Genomic DNA, 27,657 nt, shown 5'->3' on the forward strand with positions numbered 1-27,657 from the left:
TCACTTATTCCAAAAAGCTCTGTTTGCTCTGGGAATCTTTGCTATAAAAGAGTTTTATTATTTTCTTGAGGAAAGAAGACAACGCACTTTCTTGTCAACATAAGCTAAAGGAATTCCTGTACGTGAAATCTTCAAACCTCCTTAGTGTTAATGAGATGTGTATGCACACACATCAAAGTAAAACATTTTCTATTTGATACTGAAGAAGTGATCTGGCTGAACAAACTCCTGAGGCTGTGAAGCAGCAAAACAGAATATAACACTGACATATTAGAGACTACCATGTGCCTATCTTGTGATGGCATTTTTCTTGGAGACGTGTTATTTTTGAGGTCCCTGATTATCCCAGCAAAAACAATAACGGAGAAATAGAAAGTCATTCTAAAGCTCTGCAAATTATCCAGCGATTTTCAGCTGTTTCTATTATGTTAGTGTCTCAGTCAGGGCAAATAAGCTGGTATTTTGGTATAAATGACTATCACTCTGGAGATTCTGTGCTAACAGGGGGATATGATTTCCTTAATGAATGTATAGAACTGAACATGTTTTTCATAAAAAGATTTCTGGAGAGTGCATATATAAATAATAATTAATACAATCTAAATTGCTAGTAGGAATTAGAGAAAGGGCTATTAATAGCCACGTGGCACAATAGCAATTTTCTACCTCACAGTATTGCAGTCATGGAAAATTCGGTTGAAAGCATCTGGCTACAAAATCAATTACAATTTATAAAGTAGGCTTGCTTTCACTCCAAAGGCTGGGTTTGAACTATGCCCTTGGGGCTGTGCAGAAGTCTTACTTTAATGCACTGGCACCAGAGTGTAGGATTTTGCCTTCAACACTGAAGAGTCATTAATGTGGTCAATCAACAACCAGATCCAATAGGGCAGGCAAGAGAGCTTGGACAGAAACATGAGAAATCTGCTCTGTGAACAGGCTGGGTATCTACACGCAGCGTAGGCCATGCGGCCTGAGCCAGATGCACAAACAATTTGCAAGTTTGAACATTATCTATCTTATAGGGCTTCGGCACTCTCTCACTGCCTTGATCTGTGTTAAGGTAGTGCAAGCATTCAGGTGTGGATGTTTATCTGTTTTGCACATCCCAGATTTTGGTAAGGGATGTTATAAGACAGTGGTCCCAATCTGAAGCTGAGTTACAAAGCATCTCAGTTACGTACAGATGTCAGAGATCCATGAGCTGAGGGTTTTACAGGCTCAAAAGTGAGGGTATAATCCCCAAATAACCCGTGAGTAAAGATTCAGACATGAAGAACAGCACTCAAGACTTTAAGGATGGATTTGGAAATAGTATGAGTTAGTTTGTGCTTTGGGGAATCTGAGCTTTGCTCAGTTTCCTGGAAGTTGAAGTGCTTTTTGTTTTCATTGTTCCTACTACTGACATGATTAATATTTATGCACATTTCCAGCTATCAGTACCTATAACTTTTCAGAAGAAAAAAAAAGGGAATAAAAAAGGAGACAAACTTGGATTTACATCTCAAGTTGTGATACCTAAAATTCCTGCTTAGAGAAACAAAGGGCCTAATTTTCATCTCACCCACATTGGAAGGTGAGTCCAATGGCATTATAAAGAAGTGAATTCATTCTAAGTGCTGTGAAAATCAAAGTCCTGTGCTTTGAATAGCTTCCATTGCAAAGACATAGAAAGATACATCGCTTACGTGACATATTTAGATTACTCAAGTTAATGAGAATAGATTTACCAAGATTTAAAGCAAAAATTCCAAGATTATAGACAGAGGATTTACAAAATAAATTGAATGCAAAACCAGCAGCAACAGTGCACTTCTCACTTAGTTTTTTTTGTCGTTTTTTTTTTAAACTGCCACAAGACTGAAACATCAAGGTTACGATGCAGTTGTTCTGTTATGGTCCTTTCTTTAACATTTTTTTTTATTTTTATTTATTTATTTATTTATTTTACACAGTGGCATACTCCTGACAGCCTACAAGTCATCCAGATAAGAAAGGCTGGATAAAAAGAAATCTAATGTGAAAGTTTATGCTTTCACAGTAAAAAACTTGTCTGCCTCCCTGCTCATTTTCTCAGTAGCTATACTTTTCCTCATTATTTTTAATTTCTTTTTCATCACTTTCATCACATGGAAAGGCTCAGAGTCAAAAAAAAAAAAAAAAAGAAAAAAGGGAAGGCAATGTGGCTATGCCGAGAATAGTGCACGCACACAAGCAACCACACAGAGCAGGTTCTGTTACTGCCACTCTTCCCCCACACTTCTCTTTTGTCAGAGCGTTTAATTTGAAATGGAGATGTGGATGATGATTAGCTCCTCGCTGCGGAGCTACAGGGTTCTTCCCCTGGGCCTGGCAGCGATTTTAGAGAAGCATTGCAGGAATGTGCACAACTCTTGAACAGCTAATGAGGGGAGAGAAGGAGGCATGTCCTCCGCCTCCAGAAAGAATGGTGGCAAAGGAGGAATTAATTCACTCCACTCTCTGATGACATAGCTCTTCTCCATCTGACTCCTCCATAGAAGAAATGACAGTCTCTGCCTTTCCTTCACTCTCTGCTTAGATGGGAATGCCTTTAATTACCACTCAGCACACAGCACTGCTCCTCACCTCCCTGCTCTCAGTCCCCTCTCTGCATCTCTCCTGCTGCCTCCTGACACTCGGGTTTTAACTTGCACCAGTTCAGAAACTTCTTGCTTTCCCCTTGCACTCTACCTCAATATCTTTCCTGCCATCTTTTCTCTTTTTCATATCCTCATTTTCACTTTTTGCAGAAATTTGACATTTTTACACAACTCTAGAAAAAGAAGTGCAGTTGGAAGCATGGGGAAGGCAGCAAAAGAGTGCTGATGGCAGAAGAGTCTCCCCAGAACACTAAGAAAAGGCCCTATTGGTAACCCTTACTGAAGAAAAGGTGTTTAACATGTGATAGTTTCAGTACTTTAGCAGGGAGAGGGAATCAAAAACATTCAGAAACTTTATCTGTTTAGAGCCTGTATTCTTGTCCTTTCTGTTTTTCAAGAGATTTTCATAGGCTTTATAAATCTGTGGATTCCTCCTTCTCTGTCTTTATCTACTCTTTGCATCTGCTTTTTCTCCTTCACCCATGCCTATGAGCTGCTTGCTGCTATGCCTTCCTGTTCTAATCATGTTTCTTTTTTTTTTTTTTTTTAATTTAGCAAAAACTTTCATGGTTTTGTTAAAGAAAAATGACTTCCTTCTTTAGCCCCTCAGCTACTAAACAATTTACCTGTACAAGATTTAATATTATTTGGAAACTTATTTGGAAAACACCAAATACCACCTGCTGGTACCGACAAGACAAGCTTCTCCTACAACAAAGCCATGGTGGGAAAAATAACTGTTTCTTCTGTTAAATTTTTCTCTTTTTGTTCTACTCATTTTCCACATGGTTACTACTGAAGCTCAGAAATGATAAAAAGAAATTTAGAATTTCCTTTTCTCTCAGGAATCAAGGAATCAATGAGGTAAAACACCACCAAGAACGGTTTCAACACAGTAAAGCTGAGGTTTGCTTTTTACATTAAAATGCAATGTTAAAATATACATTTAAAAATTTTATAAGTCAGGCATAAAGCCAGGAAAATAAATGGCAAATTGTCATCATCTCAAAAGAGTTTAGAATGTAGAGAAATTTACATTTTGATAATTTCAGTTTACACCAGTTTAACAAACCATTGTGTAAAAACACCCTAGGAATGAATCTTGTTTCCAGGATGGTATTATTAAAGTACTTCTGACTTTTGCTTTGCTGACATTGAGGCAATATCTATCACACTGTTCAGACTTTACGATCCATTCACGAATGCCTCTTTATAAGGTAAAAATAAAAATAAAAAAAATAAAAAAAGCCCTCCACTGCTATTTGGAGACAAAATCACTGATATAAGGTCATGTTCAGTGCTCAAGAATTTGTTCAGAAAATTATAACCTTATTTTAAAGGTTCTCTACAGAAATGTATCATAAAAAGTCCTTTTTTTTTCCAGCTTTCCTCCTACTGTATTCTACCTCTTCTGATTCGGGTGGGTTGGAGAACACAGTAATTAGAAAAGAAATCTGGTAAAAAGTGAGAACAAGAGAAGGCCCACCCCCACTTCTATTGAAGTCAGCGGAAAAATTTCCATTACCTTCTGCAATACCTGCATCCAGATACTGAAAAAACAGATCAAGATTTTAAATAGAATTGTCTCATTTTTTCTCGGCTGAACGTCAACCTCTGTAAATGGTTCAACTCTGCTCACTCTCCTATTTGCATTCTGGTGCGTGCCCACGTCTTTGCACGCATGCTGACTTATTTGTAAATAACAAAAAGCTGATTTTAAAAAACACCCAAAATAACAACAGCAAACTCATCATTCAGTGGTCCTTGCTGAAAGACGGTAGAAAGAGAAACACTGCAGGATTGCCCCCAGACAGTGGATGAGTGGATGGAGGATGGTAGTATGACCACAGATGTGCATTTATATATATATATTTATATATATATATACACTCATACACAAACTCTATATACACATTATAAATATAATAACAAAATACTGTAAAAATATTTTGCTTATATGCTTGAACAATGTGGACTACTTTTATGATGCATTTTTGTCATATATCCAGTTGATAAAATAGCCTTGTTAGAAGCTCTAAAATCTACAATACTTGCAAATGTTAAAAAAAAATGAGTCTGTACTTCTATGAGTCACCTCTTGCTGTGCCAAGTAGTTAGGTTGGAGGTGGGCCCTCGTATCTCAGCATCAGGTTGAAGGACCGAGCAAAGTTGTTGGCCAGCGTGCAGCTGTGCGTCTTCTCTGCCAGGGGCAGGAGGAAGGCCAGGAGCAGGAGGAACAAGAGGAGCAGCTGCAATGGTAGTGATGCCCAGCATACTCGATGCAAGAAAGAGCACATGCCTCCAGAGCGCTTCTGAAATACACAAATCAAAGAGCAACTCAGAAAAATAAAGAACTGAGGAGGTACATGTCAAGTACATCAAACTGTAAGGTAGAGGGGCAGAACAACCCATGCTGCCCACAGCAAAACAGATCTTAGTATCCAGCCTGGGTGCTTAGCTGCAGCTGACCGACATTGGTGCTTAAACCATTTCTTTTAGTGACTGTCATTATTTTAAAGAATTTACTGCTGAAAATTTTGTTCTAGCAGGAAAACACTGCTAACTTTCTAAGAGAAGAAAATGATTGCCTCCAAGTCCTCTTCCAAATCAGAAAGCGGAGGTTACAAATGCTTACATCAAAGCTGCCCATTAGTCTGCTCACAGTCCACATAAGGCACAGCAGGTCAGCATCAGTAAAATAAGAGTGCTGGTGCCTAGAAGAGGGGACCCAGACTTCTGCTCTCTGACAGCAGATGGAGCCTCATTTGCAGCATGTGCAGCTCGTTACCTTCTTTCCAGCTGCCATGTGCTCCTTGGATCCTGACTTTGGGGTATAAGAGGCTGGTAGCAAGAAAAAGGGCCCTGCACTGCAATCTGCCTCAGTTCCTCTTACACTTTCATCAGATGCGAAAGAATGAGAGATAACAATACCCTGAATACACTGACCCTGGGAAAGACATTAAGGTCATGTTTATTGCTGAGTAGCCACAGAAGAAGCGCACAAAAGACACGTTACTTCTCCTTATGCTGGTGCAAACTTAGAGCAGTTCAGTTAACCTCATGAATTCAATCTGAATGAGCACAACCAGGACAGAACATTTTTGGAGCTACAAAATTCAGGAAACATTAATTAAGAAGAGAGATTTTCAATGACAGCATTCCTGCATATCTCCTGCCAACGAGCTGAACTGTGCATGCTCCATTAAAAAAAAAAAAAAGCCAAATATTAGCAATCCGTAAGGATCTCCAGAAAAATAGGGCTCAATAATGCATTTTTAATTTCATCAAACATGGATTTATAGTCAGAACATAGAATTAATGCTTAATGCTGCTACAGCAGTAGGTATCAACCTACATCATGAATATCCAATCAGAATATGCACTGAAGAGAGATCCATGTTTTCCACAAAAGGAAGTTAATTCAGATGAGCTTGGGGTGTGTTCAAGCCACAGGGGATGTCAGTACTACAACAAAATGAGGGCTTCTGGCAGGATGTATGGTTTAACAGGGAGTGCCTTTGTCCCACTAAAGCACCATCATGAACAGTCCATGGGAAATATCAGCAGAGAAGATAAGCACCAGAATGATGGTAGAGGGAAGTAGCTACACTATGCTAATTTTTAAGGGTCTCTTCTACTGCTTTCTAAATTTCCCAGTCTCCTGTACCTCTATATAAATGTTTACAGAATTAATTATGAAGGCAAATACATAGCTGCAGTTAAAGATGTGACAGTTGTGCTGTGAAATCCTCCTCCTGCTGTAGCGGGTTTGCTTTCATTATTTCAAAGGGTTGATGAGATTTAATTATTATATTGGGCAGATGTAGAGGCAGCAGAGCAACAGCTGCTTGCTCTGTCATTTCAGCTTGCAGTGTCTCAGCTGGAACGAACGCTCAGGTCCCTGGACACTGGCACTGTCAGTAGGCTATGAGTGTGTGTCAGGGTGCAAGCGGGACTCTGACTTTAAGCACCCTTGGGGAACTTTCCTGGTTACAGCTAGCATTTACCCACCAAATCAAAGCTTCACCACCTGCCTGCATCAGAGGAGTAATCTGTGCCTACTGTTGATTGTCACTGACACCTTCCATTTTCACTGACCATTACTTGTTTTTAATTCTCCATTACATCCATGATATGCAGCAATATGACATACATTTATTATAGTGTTCCATCTATAAGGAAAAAGGCCTTTGTCAGGTTCCATAAGATATGGATAGGTTTGTTTTTATTTATAAATGAGTGTTGTTCTGGTGGTGGAAGATCATATTGGAGTTACCTCTGCACTGGGACAATTCAAACCACGTTTCTTCTTCTACTGCTAAGACATAATAGGGTTTAATGCTGATGTTACTAAAGGCAAGGATCCAGACATGCGATCCTGACATGCTCAACAATTCATTAAGGCTGGGAGTCACAAGATGCTCCTTACAAACTCCAGATGGGAATTAGAAGCCCATCTTTCTCTGACACTCAGCTGTGACAAGAACTGCCAGACTTTGTAGCCAAACCTAAAACATGTTTTACAGCTGTACATCCTTCACTGTTGAATTTGAAAGCTACCTAAATCAGCTGCAACACCCATCTTCCTGTTTATGAGTTGGTAGGAAATAGTGGGCTTTTCTAGTTGTGCCTCATCCCTGCTCCTGTCACAACCCAGGAAGCAAGTGTCCTTCGGTCACTCAGGTTTGTCTTTTGTTTCTTACGATGACCGCACTGCCAATGTCATGCACATTGTTCCTACTCCAGATCAATACTGATTCAGCATTTCATTCAGAGCAGGTCACTGACTCTAAAGCAAAGACTGTTAATGCAACTCTAAGAAATAGAGAGCCTTTCAGAAAGAATTAATAAGAAATGGCCTTATCAACAAGCTATCCTTTGCTCTCCTTGGAGCTTTCTGTAGGGTAAGAAGCTCAGGTTAACCACAGCAGATCCTAGCATTAGAAAAATCTGTGGAGGAAATTCTGCTTGGGGGTAGAATTTCAGAGAAGGATAAATATTTTGTTTTTATCTGCTGCTTCTCTCCCGCTGCCTTGCTGGGGTTCTAGGCATTTGTGTTTGATGAACTTTTGTCTTTGCTGCCCAGCTTCTCTGTTTTGTTCGACCACATAGCAAGGTCAGAATCTTATATTTTTGATTCCATTTGTTGCCATGGAAATCACTCTCCTATCACAACCACAGTATTATGATATCTCTGCAGGATGGAAGATGAGGCACACAAGAGCTGTGAGAGTTTGGTGCTTTCAGCAAATTTGCAATGATAAGTCCTTATTATATGAGGGCCCCAACCCGCACACGCTGAAATCCACGGGAGATTTACCATTAACTACAGTGTCTGCAGCAGGATTATGCAGAGAGACAACTAAATAAAGTCTGAATAGAGAACTAGTTATTCATGGAGTTCAACCGATACCCTTACAAATGAATTCATTACTTACATGTCCAAGTTCTGGTAGTCTTGTTCACACAAATCCTACATTAATTTTGTTGTTTTGAGCCAGCTGGAACAATTGGTGATAGGATTTTGTGTGTGCATGTGTTAGCACTGCTAGAGGTGCAATAGTTTAAGGGTAGAAAGTTTTCAGAGAGAGTGTAACTCTTAATAGGTGAGATTATACAGCTGGAAAAAGCATAGAAGTTTCGGGCCCTCTCACAAGCATGAACAGAGAAGCATTGAAGTTTTACTAAGGCTGCATCAAGGTATTTTTCTGTACTGCAAGAAAGATACTTTCAGGCTGCTGTGACCTGTGAATACAGACCAACAGGGAATTCTTGAGGCCAAGGTTAAAACCTCTGCTGTGCTCAGCGAGGAGTGATCAAGGCTGTACAAGTGTACTGGGAGTCAGGACCACACTCCCAACAATTTAGCACATCATTCTGGGCTAGAAAAGGACAGTCTGACACTGTTCCACCCTTGCAAAAGACAGTTTGAACATTCCATTTCCATGTGAGATCAAAGGTGGGAACCACAAACCTCACTACACAGTGGAATTCCCTTTTTCCAATCACTGCAGCTACTGGCACCAGTACAGCTACTACCCAGCACCCACGGTGTCTGCAGTGTGTGTCAGATCCAGGCTTCACAAAATATTCTGAAACCAGATCCTCCTCTGATGAAAACTGGCAATGCTCCACTGAAGTCAACAGAACTTTAATTTCCACCATCTTAGAATAACAGTTGGAATACTTGGGTATTGAGCCAAAGTGTCAGAGACATTTTTGAAACACACACGGAAAAGGAATAGGTTGATATTTAAAATGAAAATATACATTTAAAGTTCACCATCAAGGATAAATGCCTGTTCCCTACCCTTTATCCCTCAGAGTATCAGGAGAAGCATGGATTGTCAAGAGGTAGACAGCTGTGTTTTGTGTAATGCTAAATGCGCGCTTGTTACCAAATGAACTGTATTGGCTGTGAACATTCATATTTGTACTTGATTCATGTTGGGGAGTTTGAATGACAAGTGTTGGTTTAGACCTAGGAGTTCTTGGTTACTTAAATCTGTTTGCAGTTAATAACTCCTTACCCAATACACTGTGAAAATCACTTGGATGGGGAACAGCAGAAAAGCACTTTAGAACTTGCTACCTAATATTCCTGTATATGCTATCAAAGTGCTTTGCTAAAAATCAGTGTACCCCCTAGTTTGCTGTTGACCACATTTCTGGACATGTGAAAAACAGTTAATCTAACTATATGAGGAAGCAGAGAAATATAGCACCTTACATCATTCTCATTAATGGGTTTTTGATGTTTTTGTATGTCACCAACTTGTCTCACAGAAGTCATACCTGTACCTCTCAATCAATGATTCAGTAGAGAAAAAAGATCACATCTGTATTAATTCCTCTTATCTTAGAGCATTTTACTGACAGACTATCCACTGCTGTCTGAAAACTCCTGCTCTCTCCAAGTGTAAGGGGAACCACTCCTTAATATTTTCAGCCTCCAGCTGCTTTCGGCTCTGAGCATGTCCTCAGCCTGACGCAACTTGTCCATCTAGATAACACTCAGTAAATCTTTCTTCTTTGTACTTATCCAGTTTCCCCTTGAATCTATGCAAACCTTTATAGCCCTCAATATCCTTTAGCATGGAGTTCCACAGGTCAGCTAATGGTGGCATGAAGAAGAAAACCCCTTGTGTTAGCCTTGAACCTAGCCCCTAGTTCTTTCTTGTGGAAAGTCTATCCTTACCTGTACTCTCTGCACCATTCATGATTCATGAAAACTCCTGAGTTAAATGCTTAGACAGGATGAATCCAGGCCTGTATCTCCCCAGTAGGCAAATCATAACATAATGGGCTTGGACTACAGCGAGAGAAAAACATTTTAATAGGAAGAATGGTCCTTGGAAGGCGTCACCTACATGGGTGTGAACTCTACTACTTCATTTTTCCTCTGAGAATAAACAGAGCTGCCAAGAAGGCACTAACAGCAGTTTACCGCTCTTCTAAATAGAAGTATGCCATTATCATGTACCATCGCCTTTTTTTGGTCAAGCAGTTGTCTTTATCAATAATATTTTGCATTTGAGAGGCCAAGGGTTTCTGCCACTTGAAATACCACTAGAAATTAATTCAGCTGCTGCTTACAGAGGCTGTCACTGACAGCTGGATGAGACCAGCTCCTGGAGGAGCAGAGGCTGCTCTCTCAAAACAAAGCAAGTTGGACTTTTACGTCTATATGAGACCTTTTGGAACTCCTCAACAGCTCTCAGATAAGAGCCACGAGCATCCCTCTCTGAGATGCACAACATATTGCAAATCATAGTTGGTATTTTCAAGAGTGAAGGAATTTTTTACTTGCTGATATCCTAACTGGGGGAGCTGGATGCCACTGACCCCACAGAGTGGAGCAACCAGCATGCTCTGGGACAAACCTGTGGCTCATCCCCATTCACCACAGCAGAAACTAAGAGTTGGATACTGTTGATCAGAGGTTATCTGGCCTCTTCAAAAGGACAATGAGCCACTGTGTTCAGAACCATACTTTCCTAAATGCAAGCACTGCACAGGTTAGGCAACCTGCAGTGAGGAATGAGTGAAGATGGCTGGGACCCCTCTGAGTCCTGTGCTTATCCTTCTTCATCTAAAAGAGGGCTACAAGAATCTACGTGCTGAAAGGAGGTTAACTGAGGTCTCACAAGCAATTTTAGCTCTGACATTTTCTATCTTCAGATTGCTTGACTTTGCAACCTTAACATTCTTTTAAATTTTAAAAAGGACAAATGTATGTACGTAAATAAGTAAGTGTACAGGCAAATTGCAAGCTTTGTTTTCTCCCTTAGGGAGATTGTGGAGTACCTCAACACAGCTGGATGATGAACTAGAATCTTTGATGAAGGGCTGATTTAAAAGAAATGGAAAACATGGAAAAGCCAGCAGTTTGTATCTGAGGTTACAGCAGCCACATATGGCGGATATTTCAGATTTTCTACTGCAAAGTCGCTTAAAACTAAGTACTGTGCCATATGCTACTGTGACACAAACGGATTTATAAAGGTTAGCTTCTGCATGCATAAACAACATGACATGCTTTTAGGATAAGCGTGCCACAGGACAAGGGCTACAGACTGATCCATTAAAGCAGCACTCACTTCTGGAATTTTCCAGGAAAGCACAAGAAGTCCAATTTTTTCCCACCTTCAGCACACGAGCTGAAGTGGAAACTGATTTCTCTTTATCCCTAAAGTGCTTGATGTGGGATAAAAGAGCACTGTGGAACACTGGTAAGAGAGAAGGTAGGATGGGTCAGTAAAACATTCTTAGTTCAGTGTTACAAGAATATGGGAGGACAAACTGCCAGCAGGGTAATTTTGAAGGTTTTTTTGTATTAATTTTGAAGATTTCTTCATACACAAAAGCAACACAGTGAGTAACACGTTACCCCTTAAACATCACAAGTGAAGTATTTGCAAAGGTTTCAGAACAGAGTAAGAAGTTTTAAAATCAGTAATATTCAAATCTGAACTCTGGAAATCCAGTCAGTATCAAAGGATAGCAGTTCTTTACTTTGATTTCAATCCCTGATAAAAATCTACTTTAGAACAATGTTATTTAAAGGATATTTAAATAAGGGCTTTTAGCTTGCTGTTAAAAATCTCAGCTAAGGGAACTATTTTTAAAGTCAGCTAGCTAGACACTTCAGGTACTCAATTTAAAATTTTTATGGCAAATTACTCCCATTTCGCTAAATAACACTGATTCTCAGTGATTACTAACCTATAAGATACATTTATTGGCAATGAAATGTCTGTCTATGTAATACATATATATAGTCAGAATTTTAATTTTGACATATAAAGATGTTAGAAAATGGTGAGCATTGGTTTGACAGAATTAGTTGAGTACTTTAATGATTTGTATCAAACAAATTGTGAAGGGTTGTATGAACAAATAAGAACACACGTGCCACTAGTTTTAAATACACTCATAAGAAATATAACGTATTCAAACATATTTTGCGTTTAAAAGCAATGCTATACTACTTCTCCCAGAAGAGCCACCAGCAGCTAGTAATGGATGCCTTCAGTCAGTATACCTGAGACATTAACAGAAGGTAAGGACAGCATGTCCTGGGAAGCAAGATATCTTCTCCATCTTGCAATAGCATTGCTTTAGAGGGAGAGCATCAGCAAAACACAGAAGTAGCAGAATCAGGTAAGAGATAAATAAGGAGTCCCTCTGTTCTAGCATCTGTGTGTGATACACCAGTAGGATTTCAGGAGAATAAACGGACTACACATTTCAGCATAAATGCACCACTAACACAGGTATGTTGTGCTGTGCATTCTGTAATACAGCTATATGACTTGAAGAATTCTTGTCACCTCTGTGCTTGGACAAAGCAGAACTGCTTTATTCCTGGCATGCTGTGGCAAATCCTGCTTTACAGAGCTTCCTGAATGGCTGCATTAATGTGATTGACTCCAGATCAATTATGTTTCTAAATAAGATTAAATTACACGCTCCTTCTGTCCCTGCGTTATAGGAGATTATTCTTAGCAGAATCTCAAAAGAAGCAATTAGCTGACCACTGATGTAATGAATGCTAATTATTTTGTTTGTACAAACAGTAAAGCCAGAATCATTTGTGTAGCAAGGAAGTGTAATTACTCCGAGCACTTGAGAAAATAAATCAAACAGTGCTACTTAGACTGTAAATAATGAGCTTCTGACTTCCTATTTATGCTAAGAGTGTTCATGGAGTATTTACAGTTAGCCAGTCTTCAAATGTAACTTTTATCATATTTATTATTGAGCTTTTGCTCAAGCGCTTCCCTAAATACGTTAGGTGCCCTGCAGAAATATCCATCAACATTGCCCCGTCACTGGCACCTGCTAAAAATTCACTGTAGCCAGGGCAATTTCCTGCAACTGTTTTTTGTTAATCAACAAGAAGCTGCTCACTTCAGAATCATTAGCCCCATAATGTTCCCAACGGCACCGGCGGCTAGAGGCATGTCCTCAGTGAAGGATGAATGATTAGAATAAAGCATATTAATAAATGTGGAGTGGGCTCTGTTCTGGCCAACATTGGGAAATGCAGGCTAGAAATAGAATAAAAACAGAAAGCGATGGACTGAGACTGGCTGCAGCTGCGTCCTCCCATTTTCCAGGTTGATCTGCTGTGGCTGCAATATATTTATGACTCAAACATGAGAGAAAGCAGAGCCACTAGGGATCTCATGTTGCAGAAGCAGAGATCAGACCAAAATGCCTAAAAATCTGCCACCTCTGCAGATTCTGTGTGACCCAAAAACAAGGGGGAGCTGAGAAGTTACAGGTAACCTGATCCCCAAGCAGGGATCCACAAACCTCCCACTGCATGCAGACCACTGGAGGTAGCAAGTACAGAGATGCTGCCCCAACCATGTGTACTTTCTGCAGGAATGAACTCCCAAGATCAGCCACTCTGAGTGTTTTTTCACCATGGTTTTGAAATGATAATCAAAACATACGAAAATATTTTGTCTAATCTTTCTTTCATTTCTAACCACACATTAAGTGCTGAATCTGAATTTAAAATAAACTTCACAGCTTCTAATTCTGTAGTTGGTTTGCTTTTCCTCTCAGCCTGAACAGCAGTGCACCCACAAGGGATCAACACTGTTTTCTGTTTCAAGTGGTGCACAACCAACTTATACTCATATCCTGAGAAAAGCCTCAGCATGAATGAAAAAATACACCTCACTTGCGTTACTTGAATTCTGACTATAGACATGGTATAAATAGAGACTGAATACTCTGAACTAGGCAGAATCTCACTTAAGTGAGCAAGGTGTAGGTTATGACATTTATACTGGCTGGGAGGAAACTACAAATAACTTGTTGGTGCAATGGAAACCATTTCCTTTCTTCATACGAAGTATTTCAGTTCCTCCTGCGCCAAACTGTTCTCTTTGTGTTCAGTAGCTATTAAGAACTCAGAGAATGCTTTTTTGTGCTCTTGCTGTAGGTCTAATTGACAAACATCTGCTGCCTGCCATTACATTATTGCAGTACCCTTGAAGATTAACAGAAGACTTCGGTCTCATTTGGAGAAGTTGAGGAATAAATGCCACATACCCTGAGTCATGAAAGATGGAAGAATTAAAAATTGATACCTAATTGCTCAGTGAAGATGTTTCAAGCTGATGCCTTAAGCTTTTATTTTGTATTTATTTTCTTTTTAATTTTTTGTTCCCACCCCACACAAAAAGCTCTAGCCAACTGAATTCCTCAGTCAGTCTTCTGGACTATCCCTTTAGGCCTCCTCTAGCAGAAAGCAGCGCTGCTATGTTTGGCTGCCACTACTCCAAGTATTAAAATGTCAGATTGTTTTTCCAACCTGATAAATTCTGCTGACCTTATCATCTCATCAGTATTGAACAATTTATGCTGAGTCAGACAGGCAAGAATGGAAACTCTTTGAGCCAAATCTGGCCAAAATTATGCAGGAGATGTGTGAAAACTACCATGGATAGGTGAGTATTTCACTGGGGAAAAATATGGGAGATGCCACTCCATTTGAACACCAGAGGAATATCTCATCTGGCTGAGGAAGTCTTAACTTCTGACCATATTAGAAGTGCACTGCATTGCACCCTTTAAATATTGGTCTCATTCTAAAGAGGTATTTTTTGCAACTGAAGAAATCAAGGGCTTGGTTTAGCTTAAGAGTGATTATGTTCATGCAAAATGTTATTTATCCAATTTACATTCTGTTGGGCAAATAGAGCCTTACTTTATTCCTTGCGAAAACAGGAGGAAAGAGAAATAACAGTGCAAAGTAGAAGCTAACAGTTTGTAGGCAAAGCAAGTTCTGACAGGAAGAAGAGGATGTTCAGCGTTGTTCAGCCCAACTGCAACACTCGCTGTCTTTACGAAAAGGGCATCATTAAAGCTTCTTGGATTAAAGGAGAAGCTGGCAGTATTTTGTTTTCTTTAAGCTTGTCCTTATCATCTGGGCTACTGTTTCTGTTTCTTATGTCATCGCTTCCTAAAGAAACTCCTACACATGAGAAATTCTGCTTCTTATAGCAAGGGTTTAATCTAATAACATTAGGTAAATCTCTTTGTTTTTCTGCATTAGTAAGATAATGGGCTGAATGATCCAAAGCAATTTTCCAGAAGTTTCTAAAGGAATCAGAAGGCATATTTTCAAGGTTATTTTAGGCACTTGGTCCCTAAATTGTTTTGAGCAAGATTTCAGCCCATCCATAGTCTCCTTAGAAAAATGAATTGAGTTCACATAGCACAGCATATGGGTATTTATCTTCTAGGGATATAGCAAGTACAGCTCAAGAGCAAAAACTTTAAAAAAAATAAAGGAGAAAAGAGAGGCTTTTAATAATAGAACAATCTCAAGAATCTTGAAAAAGTCTAATTCAAAATAATTATCTGTGAAATATCTGATAAAATATTCTTTAGCTTAATAACAGGAAAATTTCATACCTTTCTGAATATGCCTGGTTGTTCTGAAGATCTAGCAATCTGTTAAAAAAAAAGGTGAAAAAAGCATGAATTTAAGATCCCAGTGGAACCTACAAATGAGTATTCACCTCACAGGGGATGTTTCTTTAAATTCACGGTCATCTGGATAGAGTGAACTAGCAGGTGATATATTTTTAACGAGCTTTTTAACACACATTAGACAAAAAGTTAAAATGTTTTCAGGCTCTCAGCTATTTGAATCAGGTGAAGAATTGCAGCAATAGCCTTGATTTTACTGACACCTATTGACTATATTTATGCTTACACAAGCTTTTCTTAATCAAAACATTACTTATTACAATCAGTGGACTTGTGTTTTAAGTAAGCTTTGTTTTTTAAGTAAGTTTTGGTTTTGAAGGATTCCTAAAGCAGAAAATTTTCGAGGGCCTCAAACTTTAGGTGTTCAATTTCCAATTCCTTAATTCTATATAGAAAGTGGCAAATGCATAACTGGAAAGTCTATTCCTACGGTTAAGGTATCTTGAACAGATAATGTAAGTAATTAAGCTAGAAAAGTTTTAATTAATAATTACATAGGTCTATGCTAAGAACACAGAAATATATTTAGCATGACATGGAATATCTAATCTATGGAGATGAATTCTGCCATCCTTAATATATCATTAGGTAAATTCCTTACTCATTTGGTTCACACATTAAAATGCTCTGCAGTTGTATTTTAAAAATACCCGTATTTATTCCATTCCACATCCTTAGACAGTTTCAAAGGGGACGTACAAAGGTCTAGTCCTTCTGTGCACTATTACTTTCTGAGACAGTTTAGTCAGTGGCCATTCTGATCACTATCTCACAGCAGGAGACACAAATAATGATATATTCTTACTACAGGAACCATTCAAAAAAATAGTTCAAGGGAGGACACTGTACAGAACAAGGCAAAAAGCTAGAAATGTGCCAAGAACAAGATGCAGCTCCAAAATATTAGCCTGCATTTTTGACAATAGCTAATTATTGCTCTGTTCCATTGAACATTCCACTTTGAGAAATACTCTGAGCACTGTTTATGAAGGGAAAAACATAGTGCATAACTTTTATTTTAATACAAGAAGGTTTGTGCTTATATTCATAAATATATAGTTACATTTGCTCCGTCTTTAATTTTATTTACTAAGGGAGGTTTCAATTAAGCACATACATATGTATTGCTGAATTGAGATTAGCAATTTGCAGCATCCTAAAAGCAATGGCAGAGATCAGCAACTGCAAATTCAGTGCTGTCACCTACCGGCGAACTCATGGATTCTTTCAATTTAGATTTGTAAAGCATCCAACGGTAACGCAGGTCTTCCAGATCTTCAGAATTTCCAATGACAGGATGAAAATGAAGAAGGTCCTCAAAGCGACGCTGACCAACAGGCACACGAGCCTGCAGCTCCTGCAGCCAAAGCAAGGTCACTAGCAACTCAGAATTCAGGAGGGTCCCATTTTTTAAAAGCTACCATTTAAATGAACAGTTGTATTAAATAAAACTATTGGCTATTCAGGAACAGCACATTTGTTTAGTTGCTCTTTTGGCCTGAAATGGTCCACTCATTTGTAGAATCCCTGTAGCTTTGGATATTTTTGTTCGCTTCATTTCTTACAGCATCCACTGTTATGGCATTTAAATGAAACCAAAACAGTGATTCCAAATAGCAAGCACAGACTTTAATCAGCTTCTTTTAACAAACACATTTGATATAGTATGCTGGAATTGTCCAGTCCAGCACATACAGGCCATGCTGCTCCTTTCACTTCTACCACTCTGGCTCTGGCAGATCTTTCTTGGTAGGAGTGAAATACTTGTCCTAATTTCCTGAACTTACTAGTTCCCTTTAGCTCTCTCTAGCTCTGGAGTCTCCTAACACAGAGATTATAAGAGTTATTTTGTTTGTTTTTGTTTTTTAATTCTGAAATAATGCACACTTATTGCAATCTTTGTCTCTATCTTCACCTCTGGAAAACTAACCTCCAGTTCTTTGTGGCATGTCTTGATTTCCTCTGTGGAAGACAAATTCATAGCAAGAATTTTGGAGAGTTTGGTGTTTTCTCCTTGTAACCACTCTTCAAAGTCATGCAGGAGCTTAACGCGGCTGCTTTTCCTTTGCCCTTTTGCTGTCTTCTCCTAGATTACAGGACAACAGCAACAAGTAAAAGCTGTTACTGTTAAGTTAGATGTTTCTTCTGAAGGCCTGACTGAAAGATCTTTACCTTCAAGCATATAACTCATAATATCAAATGAAGCCAATAAAATTGTTCTTGTGAAGCTGATGATAAAGGCAGATGCAAAGTTCCTCTCTCACCTGCTTATGGTTGAGATCTAAACAATGGAAGACGGGTCCAGACATATGTCTACTATCCACAAGTGCTATTTTCTTCTTCTTATCAGCCACCGGTCTGTTTAACTGCCACCTTTTGAGAAGACTGTAAAACACAAAATCAGAGACATCAGTACAGTGAGACACCTAATGGTGAGATGCCCGCATCTTGATCAAGACTGTGGGGGACACCTCTAGTGAAATAGCACCATTGCAACTTATTACTATTATTATTAGTGCCAATATCTTTTTAATGAACAAAAACAAACAAACAAAAAAACAACAGGTCAGGAGTGTTTCTAAGGAGCATTAGATGTCTAATTCTAATATTTCTAATATTTTCATTGAAGTGTTTTGTTTTCCATTACTGGTTAGAGTGAGCATCGAAAAAAGACATACATGAACACTTACCCAGTTGCCATCTCTTTCAGTGATCTCCAAGACTCCTTCAGCTGATCCAGCTCTGCCTGAACATGGGCAGTCTCCTCTGGGGAAGAATTCTCCATGACCAGCTGGCCATGAGCTTCCACAAGGTGCAGCTGGATCTCCTTATCTGGAAACTCAGCTAGCCATCTCTGAAACGTACAGTCCTTACAGTTACTTCTAGGTATCCTGGGTAAAGCAGAGGCTATGTCAGACTGAAGGCCATGTTCAGTCCAGGCTATGCTGCTTCTGTTGGCACTAGCTAGAAAATACCTAGCGGGAAAAAAAATATGCTGTGGATTCTTGCAAATAGCCAACATACATCAAAGAGCTGATGGCAAAACTTAAAGGGCTTAAGCTGTTGGTGCATCCCTTCTGTGGCATTCCTGAGAGATATCTTGGTTTCCCATATGAAAGCAAAACTGCCAGCTGAAATAACCTACCAGAGTGAATCTAGCCTGCAAAATACTGCTGCATAGGAAAAAGCCAGAAGCTGTGGAAGAGCTTACTTCAAATACAGCATAAGGTTAGCCAACAGGGTAATGTTCAATGTATTGATGCATACATACAAGCAAAGATAGGTATATCATTTTAAAACTTGCCCTTTTATAACACTGTACCATTTCAACAGTCCTTTACCCTTTTCTCACTGTTGTAGTTTACCTAGTTCCATACACCACAGCATGGGGCAAAGCAGAAAGGCAGCAGCAAACAAAAGCTGTCTCAGAAGAAACAAACCCTCACCATTCTCCTCAGTGTGGAGCCCTTTGCTATAAAACCCCTTCTCTTAAGGTCTAAATGCTACAAAGTGAATAATTAACATATTGCATTAAGATGTTTTTCTCACCTCAAGGTCTGCCACCCTGCTCTCATTGCTCTGCTTCATATCAGCACCCTGGTAGGAGCCAATCTTCTCAGTGGTTGCAGTGATCCACTGCTGGAGGTCAGACAATTTGTCATTAAATGCCCAGTGTTTCTGAACATGCTCTTCAGTCTGCTGTATCATCATCTACAAATGATAAAATGTCAGCAACCAAACACAGATAAGAAGCACTTTCATTACTGAATCTAACACTGTGACTACTGACACAGAATCTCATGGGAAAAAAATAAAAATACAGCTACTAATGAGACATAAAAAGCTTTATCGTTTAGCACCAGTGGCATAGAAGATATCTACAGACTCTTGCATGCCTGAATTCAACCACATGGGGGGGCATTAAGCACGAGGATAGTTACCTTCTGTTTCAGCTGAAACAGAAAAAGGATATGATTTTTTCACACCCCAGTAAATATTAAAGACATCTCATACTCTCTGAATCAGAAGTCACTGTGATGCTTTTTTTTTTGCAAAGTTCCAGATCAATGATGACTGAGGTTATTGAGATTGAAACTAGAATTCCACAGTGTCTATTAGGATAACACTTTATTATATGTAATTTCATGGTGACCTGCATAACTAATGTCATTTTATAAGCTCTTCCTCTGAGACTGTTTTGGAAGGTCATTTTATAGCTACGTTTACAAGCTACAGAAAGTCTCAGGTCAAAACTAATACTTATAAAATTGCAACACTTTTCTCTCATTAACTTTTAGGTCACAAAGCTACACAAGAACAAACAGTTGGTTTGGTACTATCACACTGTCCAGGAATCTGTGAACAAGTCTAAGGTACCCTGTGATAATGTAACGATGGGGTCTTTTTCTCAGAAATATCAGGTCCACTCAATAAATAATTCATACAGCTAAAAAATAGATCTGTGTGGAGGGTCACATGTCTCAAAGAGATATAACACTACAGATAACCAGAGAATCCTGAAAGAGTTACCAAAGTCATAAGAATTCAGCAGCTTCTTCACCTGAAATGAAAATATCTGTCATTCATAGCATACAATTTCATATACTCAAATAATTATTTTACTTTATTTTTCAGTAGTGGTAACTGGTAACTTCTCAGGCAACTAAGAACTCTTATGTTACCTCCAGTGATCTCTTCAGGGCCTGAATGTCAGATGTAAGTTGGTTCATTTCATGCCTATGTGTTGTATTTGACTGAACAAGCTTGTCTACCTCTTCCATTTGAATTGCAAGCTCTGCCAAGTCATCTTGGATCATCTGCAGTGGAAAAAACAGAATGCACATGGGTAGCGTGCTAGACGTGGCACGGCACTTTACAAAACTTTTGCTAAAGGCATTGTCAGTTAAGAGTGTGAGGGCATTAAAAAAAAAAAGTAATCACTGTCATTAAGAAAATTAATTGCTCGATGTCTAGAAGTGAATGGCTCTGAAAGAAATGGTGGGATGTTTTTACATGTCACTAGTTGATAACAAAGAAAACAAGCTGCTGAGAAGCTGCTAGAGGAGACTTATTACAACCACACATGTACTGACATCCTTGCACCAAGGCTGAAATGGCACAGCGGATCAGAATCATCCTAACTTACCATGGCCAAAAGGAAGAGTCACATACCCTCTCTCTTCCCATTTTGCCCTTCTCTCCCTTTTTCCCAGCTATCTAGATCCACTGCATGCCTTAAGCAGGCTCTAATGCATGTTGAACCCTTTGCTGAAGCAATGCAAATTTCTAATCAGATGGAAAATTATCGTAATCTTTTTCTGATGATTTTTTCCCCCTTCTATATTGGCCAGATGAATTAGCTCTTGGACTGAATATGGCTAGTTTCAAAGCAGTGAGAATGTATACAGAAGAATGGATGTGGAAAGAGGTGGGACAATGGGAATTCTCTGCTTTTGATGGGAGTTAAATTGATTTAGCTTATCTTGTACTGTTTCACTACCAGTGGGAGCAGGATACATTTTCTTGGGCAATAAAACTAGCTCAAGAATTTGTGGCACCAACATCTTCCAACTGCTTGTTTCTTCCTGAGCCCCAGTTTGCCAGGTCTTCAGCTGAACTACTTCAACTTCTTTTATTTTGTTCTATAAACTGGCCCAAATTAAATTATCTAACACACAGCCAACTGAGGCGGCAAAGTACTGAATTTCTAATGTTAACAAAATACAATCAAGAGCACAATTAACTGAGGATATCATGGTCAAACATTAATGTAATATACCTGGAGTCTCTGGAGTTGTGTCTTTTTACCCAAGAGGTTAGGCTGCGGTTCATTCTCCAGATCTAATTTGGCTTTGATGGCAAATAATTTCTTCTGCAAACGTGCAAAAGCAGCATCAAAGTCCTTATGCTGTAATATCAAATTCTAGATGGGGAAAGAAGAAAAAAAACATTAAACAAACACTCCCTTGGCCTTATATTTAGGTCATTCGGTACTCAGAAGAAATACTAAGCCACATCATGCAACAGGCCATAAATTTATATGAACATTTGATCGGTCCAAGAAAACAGATTGAGCACCACTGATTAGTGCTAAATTTGATTCTCTGAAACTGGCTTAGCAAAAGATTAACCATCATCTTTGTTACAGGTTAAGACTGCATACAGGCTTTGAAGCTCACCTGGAGTTTGCTTTTGCTTTGCAGCAGACTTTTGTGTAGAATTTCTCTCTCATTTGAAGCTTCAGCTACTTCTTCCAGGAAAGATTTTGCTTTTTCCTCACCAAGGATATTGTTTAGCAAATCTTTCTTCAGCTGTAATGTCATCAACTTTTCTTTGAACTGTGAGCTTTCAGCTAGAGCAGCCTAAAGAAAAAAAAATATTCTTCCAGTGAAATCATAACCAAATAATAATTACCATCATCACATAACCATATTATTCTCACACAAGTCACACAATCAAAGCAGTATGACAAACTCAGGTAAGAACAGCATGCTGGGCTGACAAGGGGTAACAAAAGGTACCTGGACAGTGCCCAGTTAAAGGAAAAGTCTTCCTGACAATGTTAGAAGCATCAGGGCTGCATCCATTTTGTGAACAGAAATAGAGGAAAGCTGTACTATGGAAAGAGTTGTCTGTGCAGAGGCCTAAACAACCAACAGAAAGGACAGCTTGAATGCTCATCCCAAGGACAAACTCCATCCCTGTTCACAGACACATTTATTCTGGAGATTACAGGGGTGACCAAATAACAAATGCCTTCCTGGACACATGCAGAAATCATGTATTTTAATCCCACAACTATATTTCTATGGTTTTATTAACAGAATCCGCAGAGTTCCCACTGAGGGAAATTTGAGCTAATGCTAAACAGCATTATCACCATTGTTAAAGACATATAGGTCTTCAGTCTATTCAGTTGACAACTCCAGTTAACCAAAGGAAAGGCACAAAATAAGACCTGCAGCTACAGCTAGAGTTGAACTCCATGCAATGGAGTTTCATATCATATTGGAAAGGCCCTTCCAGCTGTTGCTTTTGGCAGCTGTACGCAGTCAGTTGCTGGCGCAGCTTGGGCAAACGCGAACCAAGTATCAGTTTCTGAGTTTAGTAACAGGCTTGCTACCTCAATCTGATCCAACGCTGGCTCTGGAGTTTCCAAGAACATCTGGACAGTTAGCTTCCATTGTTCAAAATTTTGCAGGGGATTTTGGAAAAGTCTGCTCAGTTGAGCTTCCGTATCAGTGATCATTTTAGATGTCTTCCCTTTAACACTGCAAGGATAAAGTGCCAGCTGAGAAAAGAATTACAAGGAAATCCAACTCCAAATATCCTATTCATCAGGCTGTGAATTAACACAATACTCGTGTGTAAACCATATCCAATACAAAAGCCTCAGTCTTTTTTACTGTCTGAGCCTGGTCTTGCATAGTTACAGCTGTTCTGTCAGTCAGAGATGTCTGACAAAACTTAATTTACATGTCCTAAGACACATTTTTCTCTCGTGCAACTATGTATCAGGAACTACTCTGTTTTTAGCAGGCAGCCATTTCCTCTCTATGTCGTTTTTCTTTGCTGCTATCACCAGCATGATTCACAAATAGCATTATCAGAGCAGTCTCATTGAGTGTTGGGAAGAACAAGCAAGGAGTATCCAGAATTTAACCACGATTGTCTGTAGCATTTTACATACAAAAAATATATATTTGATCACAATGAGTTACCTATAAAAAAAAGGAATAAATATATACTTTTTTTTCTCTTCGGATCTAGATTTTTAAAATTTTACCAAATTACATTTGCAGAATTTCTTGTATTTATATACATTTATATATATGATTCTGAAAAACATTCATTTTTATATATTTATGCACATAACTATGTGACTGTATATCTACATAAAAATAGATCATTAACTATCCAGGCGTCTCTTCTAAAGACTTATCCAAAATGCAGCTGAGTAACAGGGCCTAGTAGGGACACACCCCAAGCAGCTGTCTCCTGTCTTTCTAAGTTTTCCTGACTTCCCAGTTTGCTGAATCCTATTTGATATGGCAGAGTGCAGCCCAAATTGTGTATTCATTTGGGAAGAGCCTCCTGAAAATTCACAGGATAAGCAGGAAAGAGCAACGCTACAGGCTTCCAAGGTAAGCATGATTAATTCTGTCTTTCTATAAAAACAGCAAGAATAATCTTACCTGAGTCACTGAGACATTACAGAGCAAAACAAAGACAAGTTTGCAGCTCCACAAATATAAACTACTGACAGCACATGTCCTTTGCCATTTGCTCTGCTGCCCCTGCCAGGCTCAGTGTGACACTGCCAGACTTTGTGAAGAAACTCTGGGAAGAAGCTGGCGAAAGAGCAGCTGCCATTTTCTACTCAGAGGCAAGTTCTCCTGCTTTCTCTGCTTCTCTTGCAACACCATCTACTTGCTAGTTTTTAACCTGAAATCCTTTTCCATAATGATCCATAACCCTCCCAGCTAGGCAGTGTACTGTGCAGCAAAGTAAGCTTGGATATAATAAAAAGAACTGACCTTTCTTCTTCCTCTAAAAAATGATCCTTTCTTCTAATTTGCAAAATTTGCTGCCAGCTCCTTTACTTCCTGATTCCAGACAGCCTGGAAACGGAAACACTGAAGTCTAGGGAGAGGCTAAACTCTCAGAGTTTCCAAACTAAGGCAAGTTGAAAACAGGAATCATGCATGCATGCAGTCAGGAGAGGGGAATAAGCTCTGCCAAGTAATTGCTAAGGCTGATGAGTCATCACAGCAGACTCAATAAGGAAGGGGCATAATTCTGAACCATTTACTACTACAGCTCCTGCCCTGATTTTCTAGTTGCTGTCACGAAAAGTAAAAAAAGTACATAAATTATTATTATACAAGGCTAAGAAAATCAAATTAGCTGCCAACAATCTAATTTTCTTAAAACCATGCACAGCATTAATGATGCATGATTACTGCCTGAAAATGGCCAGCAGCCTACAACTCCTAGCAAACAGCTAACATTACAGGTTTACTGAATTGTGGAGGCGATGCCATAAGAAAAAACACGTTTTTCTACCTGTCACCCAGAATCAAATGGCTTATTGCTTTTTTCTTAGGCGTCTGTCAATCCCTTCAATGTCTGAGATACTTCCACCCTACCCCAGCCCCCCCTCATAGACTTCCCACTACCTTTGATAGTGCTGTATTGCAGAGATGACGCTGTCAGCGTGCGGCTGCACATCTTGGGAAAACCGCAGCAGTTCCTTAAGCTGAGCCTTCAGCCTCTCAACCTTTGACTCTTCTGCAGCCAGAACTGCTCTTGTTGCCTTAATCATAATAAGAACAAACAAGTCACATCATATGTAGTGTTTGGCACATGAAATGATGTGGTAAGGCCATCTCAAGGTATTCACATTGTTAACTCCAAGTCCCCTTTCTGATGCCTTTTTTCCTGGCTAAATGTGCACATTCATAAAGTAGAATATATTCTCAGGAACTGTTCTGTTCATTCAGGTGCTCTCTGCTGTTCTCTCACTGCTTACCCTCTGCATCTGATCTGCGGGGTTTACTGTTTGAACTGAGTGAATCACAGCAAGTCCCAGTTTTAGTTCAATGATTGCAGTGTATAATGAGATTCGTGTCTGGAACAGTCTTAACCACCTCCATGTGCAGGAACAAATCTTTCTGAAACACCTATGTATGGAATATTAATTCTCTGATGATGTAAGGAAACATAACAAGCAAAACCCATCCTGAGGTAACACAATTGAACCAGTTCGTATTTTGTGGATTTTTTTGCATATAGTTAGTCTTGCTGAGTTCTAGACGTGCAAATAGCAATGAAAAGTATTTTGAACAGTGATAATAAATGCAAAAACAACACTCAGGAGGAAATGAGTAGTAAAGACTGATTGTAGGAAAATACAGTTATCCACCTTATGTAGAGGAAGGCTATAACATAGATATGGTCTTACTAAATACTCTCAAAGTATGCGTCTTTCTACGGACACAATTGTATGTAGATGAATATATGTTCGTATATACACTAAGACGTTATTTTTCCTGCGTTAAGTGCGGAAAATAATGTTTTTTGCTCCGTACTGTTCTCTGTTTGCATATGGTTCCTGTGAACCCAACACAAATTCCAAATCATCCTCCAGCCACCTCCTCACTGTGCAGAATGAGTTAAGGTTAAAATAGTTGCTATTGCCATTGTTGCTATCTTCATTTTCCTCAGTCTGTTTCATATATATGACCACTCTTTCCTTCTCAACCTTTAAACAATGGGATAGGCATTTGCTGGATGTGGCTATGTGTGTTCAATCTATGACTACGTTTAATTCCTTTTTTTTTTTTTTTTTTTTTTTAGGCATACAAAGGGCAACAACTTACATTGCATTTTCTCCATTGAGCTACAAACTCATCTTCAGTCTTTTCCCTTTCCCCAAGGTCCAAATCATTTTCTAGTTTCTGTAGATCTTTTCTGAATTCCTGGATATCTGCTTCTAATTGTCTGGCTTGGGACTTGTAGGCCCTTTCTGTCTGTTGGATCTTGAGCAATCTCTGCTCCTCCTCACTGCTCAACAGTTTCAGTTTCTCCAGGGCTTTTCGCAGCTCATCGAGTTCATCCTTCAGTCTCTCAGCTCCCAGTGGGGAGGTATTTTGAATCACATCTGCGCACTGATTTTCAAGATGCTTCAATTTCTTTGCACCACTCCTAATGTTTTTGGCAATTTCCTGCAGAAAGAAATCACATAAATATTAGCTGTGGGAATGGAAAACTGAGGAAAAGGTGAAAGCAGTCAGAAAATAAGACCACCTCTCCTAGTTGTACATATTTTCTTCTTCACTTACTTCAAGTTTGGTATGCTTTTTTTCAAATGACCAGAAGCCAGGGTCATTTGACTGCCTTCTGTGTACTAGTAACTGCTATGATTTTGAAAATATTAGCTTGATTTTCAGAAATGCTTATCACCTGAGGTCCCTGGTGAAGAAAACAGGAGCTTCAGGCAATACAAAGTACCAATAAACAGATCGATGAGATTTAAAGCTGAACAGCTTAAGGCATGGTACCAAAATATTATAAAATGTTCTCAAACAGTTTAGATGTTGTTCTGAGGGACATAGTTTAGTGGGAAATACGGGTGATGGGTGAATGGTTGGATTGGATGATCTTAGGTCTTTTCCAGCCTCGGTGATTCTATGATTCAGTGATTGAAAACTGGTATTTTAATCACCCATTCTAAATGCTCGATACTTGTGAGCCTGCAGGCTCTATTTGGATCATATTTACCAAACATCATTGCTTTAAAAAGTTGAAAATGGTGAGATGCTCAAAGAATCACTTAATGGTAGAAGAATCAGTCTTTAAGAAGGAAAAAAAAAGCACAAAAACCAATCAAAACCAAAACCCAAAACAGACTATCCTGGAACCCCTGGTACAGTTGAGAGAGCCTTGTATGCTAATTGTTTCAGACCTTTGATGACTCTTTATCCATAACCCACATTACAACAACGATCACCTTATTTTGTTTGCATAATTCTTTTCTCAAGCACACCCTTATGTGGTTTGAAAAACACATACGGGCATGGAAAACACACAATCCTGCTTCCTTGTCAGAATTATATCATTTAAGGACCTTCAGTGCCTTTAGTCTGTCCTCTGCTGATGACTTGGTTGCTTCTCCAATGCAGCAGTTTAATCTTTCCGTCACATCATTCATCCACGATTGAAACTGATTGACTTTAGTGCTGTACTGCTTGTGCTCTTCAGTTATCTTTTCAAGCATTTTCACTCTGCTCTGTAACAGGAGACATCAGAAGCAGTGAGGACAGTGCTTATCTGGCTATTTCTCCTTTACACTATAACCCAGATTGTACAAACAAGAATCCCTTTCCTTGAGCCCCGACAGCACTTGGCTTCCACAAGAAGCAGGACACAACAGTGCCTGAGTGCTTGTCCCTGTTGTGCTGCAGGGTCTCTATGGCTAGTTCCTGAAGAGACAAACTGCAGGGTCCTCTCAGGCAAA

The 27,657-nt window shown here is 39.2% G+C and overlaps 1 protein-coding gene across 10 annotated transcripts in view; it reads right to left on the reverse strand.

Annotated features, from left to right (window-relative positions):
- The window catches only part of SYNE3 (spectrin repeat containing nuclear envelope family member 3), an 81,575-nt gene that overhangs the window by 21,625 nt on the left and 32,293 nt on the right, over positions 1–27,657 (reverse strand). For 6 of the 10 annotated variants that reach the window (XM_021401623.1, XM_021401622.1, XM_021401624.1 and 3 more), the window contains exons 5-18: positions 27,268–27,429; positions 26,021–26,365; positions 24,818–24,954; positions 22,762–22,909; positions 21,818–22,000; positions 21,418–21,561; positions 20,321–20,455; positions 19,188–19,349; positions 18,329–18,492; positions 17,903–18,023; positions 17,569–17,724; positions 16,846–16,995; positions 15,561–15,599; positions 3,108–4,933 (exon numbers count right to left, since the gene is read on the reverse strand). In XM_021401623.1, the coding sequence (XP_021257298.1) occupies positions 4,736–4,933; positions 15,561–15,599; positions 16,846–16,995; positions 17,569–17,724; positions 17,903–18,023; positions 18,329–18,492; positions 19,188–19,349; positions 20,321–20,455; positions 21,418–21,561; positions 21,818–22,000; positions 22,762–22,909; positions 24,818–24,954; positions 26,021–26,365; positions 27,268–27,429 (2,244 nt within the window). In that variant the 3' untranslated portion in view covers positions 3,108–4,735. Of the gene's footprint in view, positions 1–3,107; positions 4,934–15,560; positions 15,600–16,845; positions 16,996–17,568; positions 17,725–17,902; positions 18,024–18,328; positions 18,493–19,187; positions 19,350–20,320; positions 20,456–21,417; positions 21,562–21,817; positions 22,001–22,761; positions 22,910–24,817; positions 24,955–26,020; positions 26,366–27,267; positions 27,430–27,657 lie in introns of those variants that run through there. The other 4 variants (XR_002440218.1, XM_021401620.1, XM_021401621.1 and 1 more) reach the window with 1 other exon arrangement.

This window comes from Numida meleagris, chromosome 6, assembly GCF_002078875.1.
Source record: "Numida meleagris isolate 19003 breed g44 Domestic line chromosome 6, NumMel1.0, whole genome shotgun sequence".
Classification (NCBI taxonomy): domain Eukaryota; kingdom Metazoa; phylum Chordata; class Aves; order Galliformes; family Numididae; genus Numida; species Numida meleagris.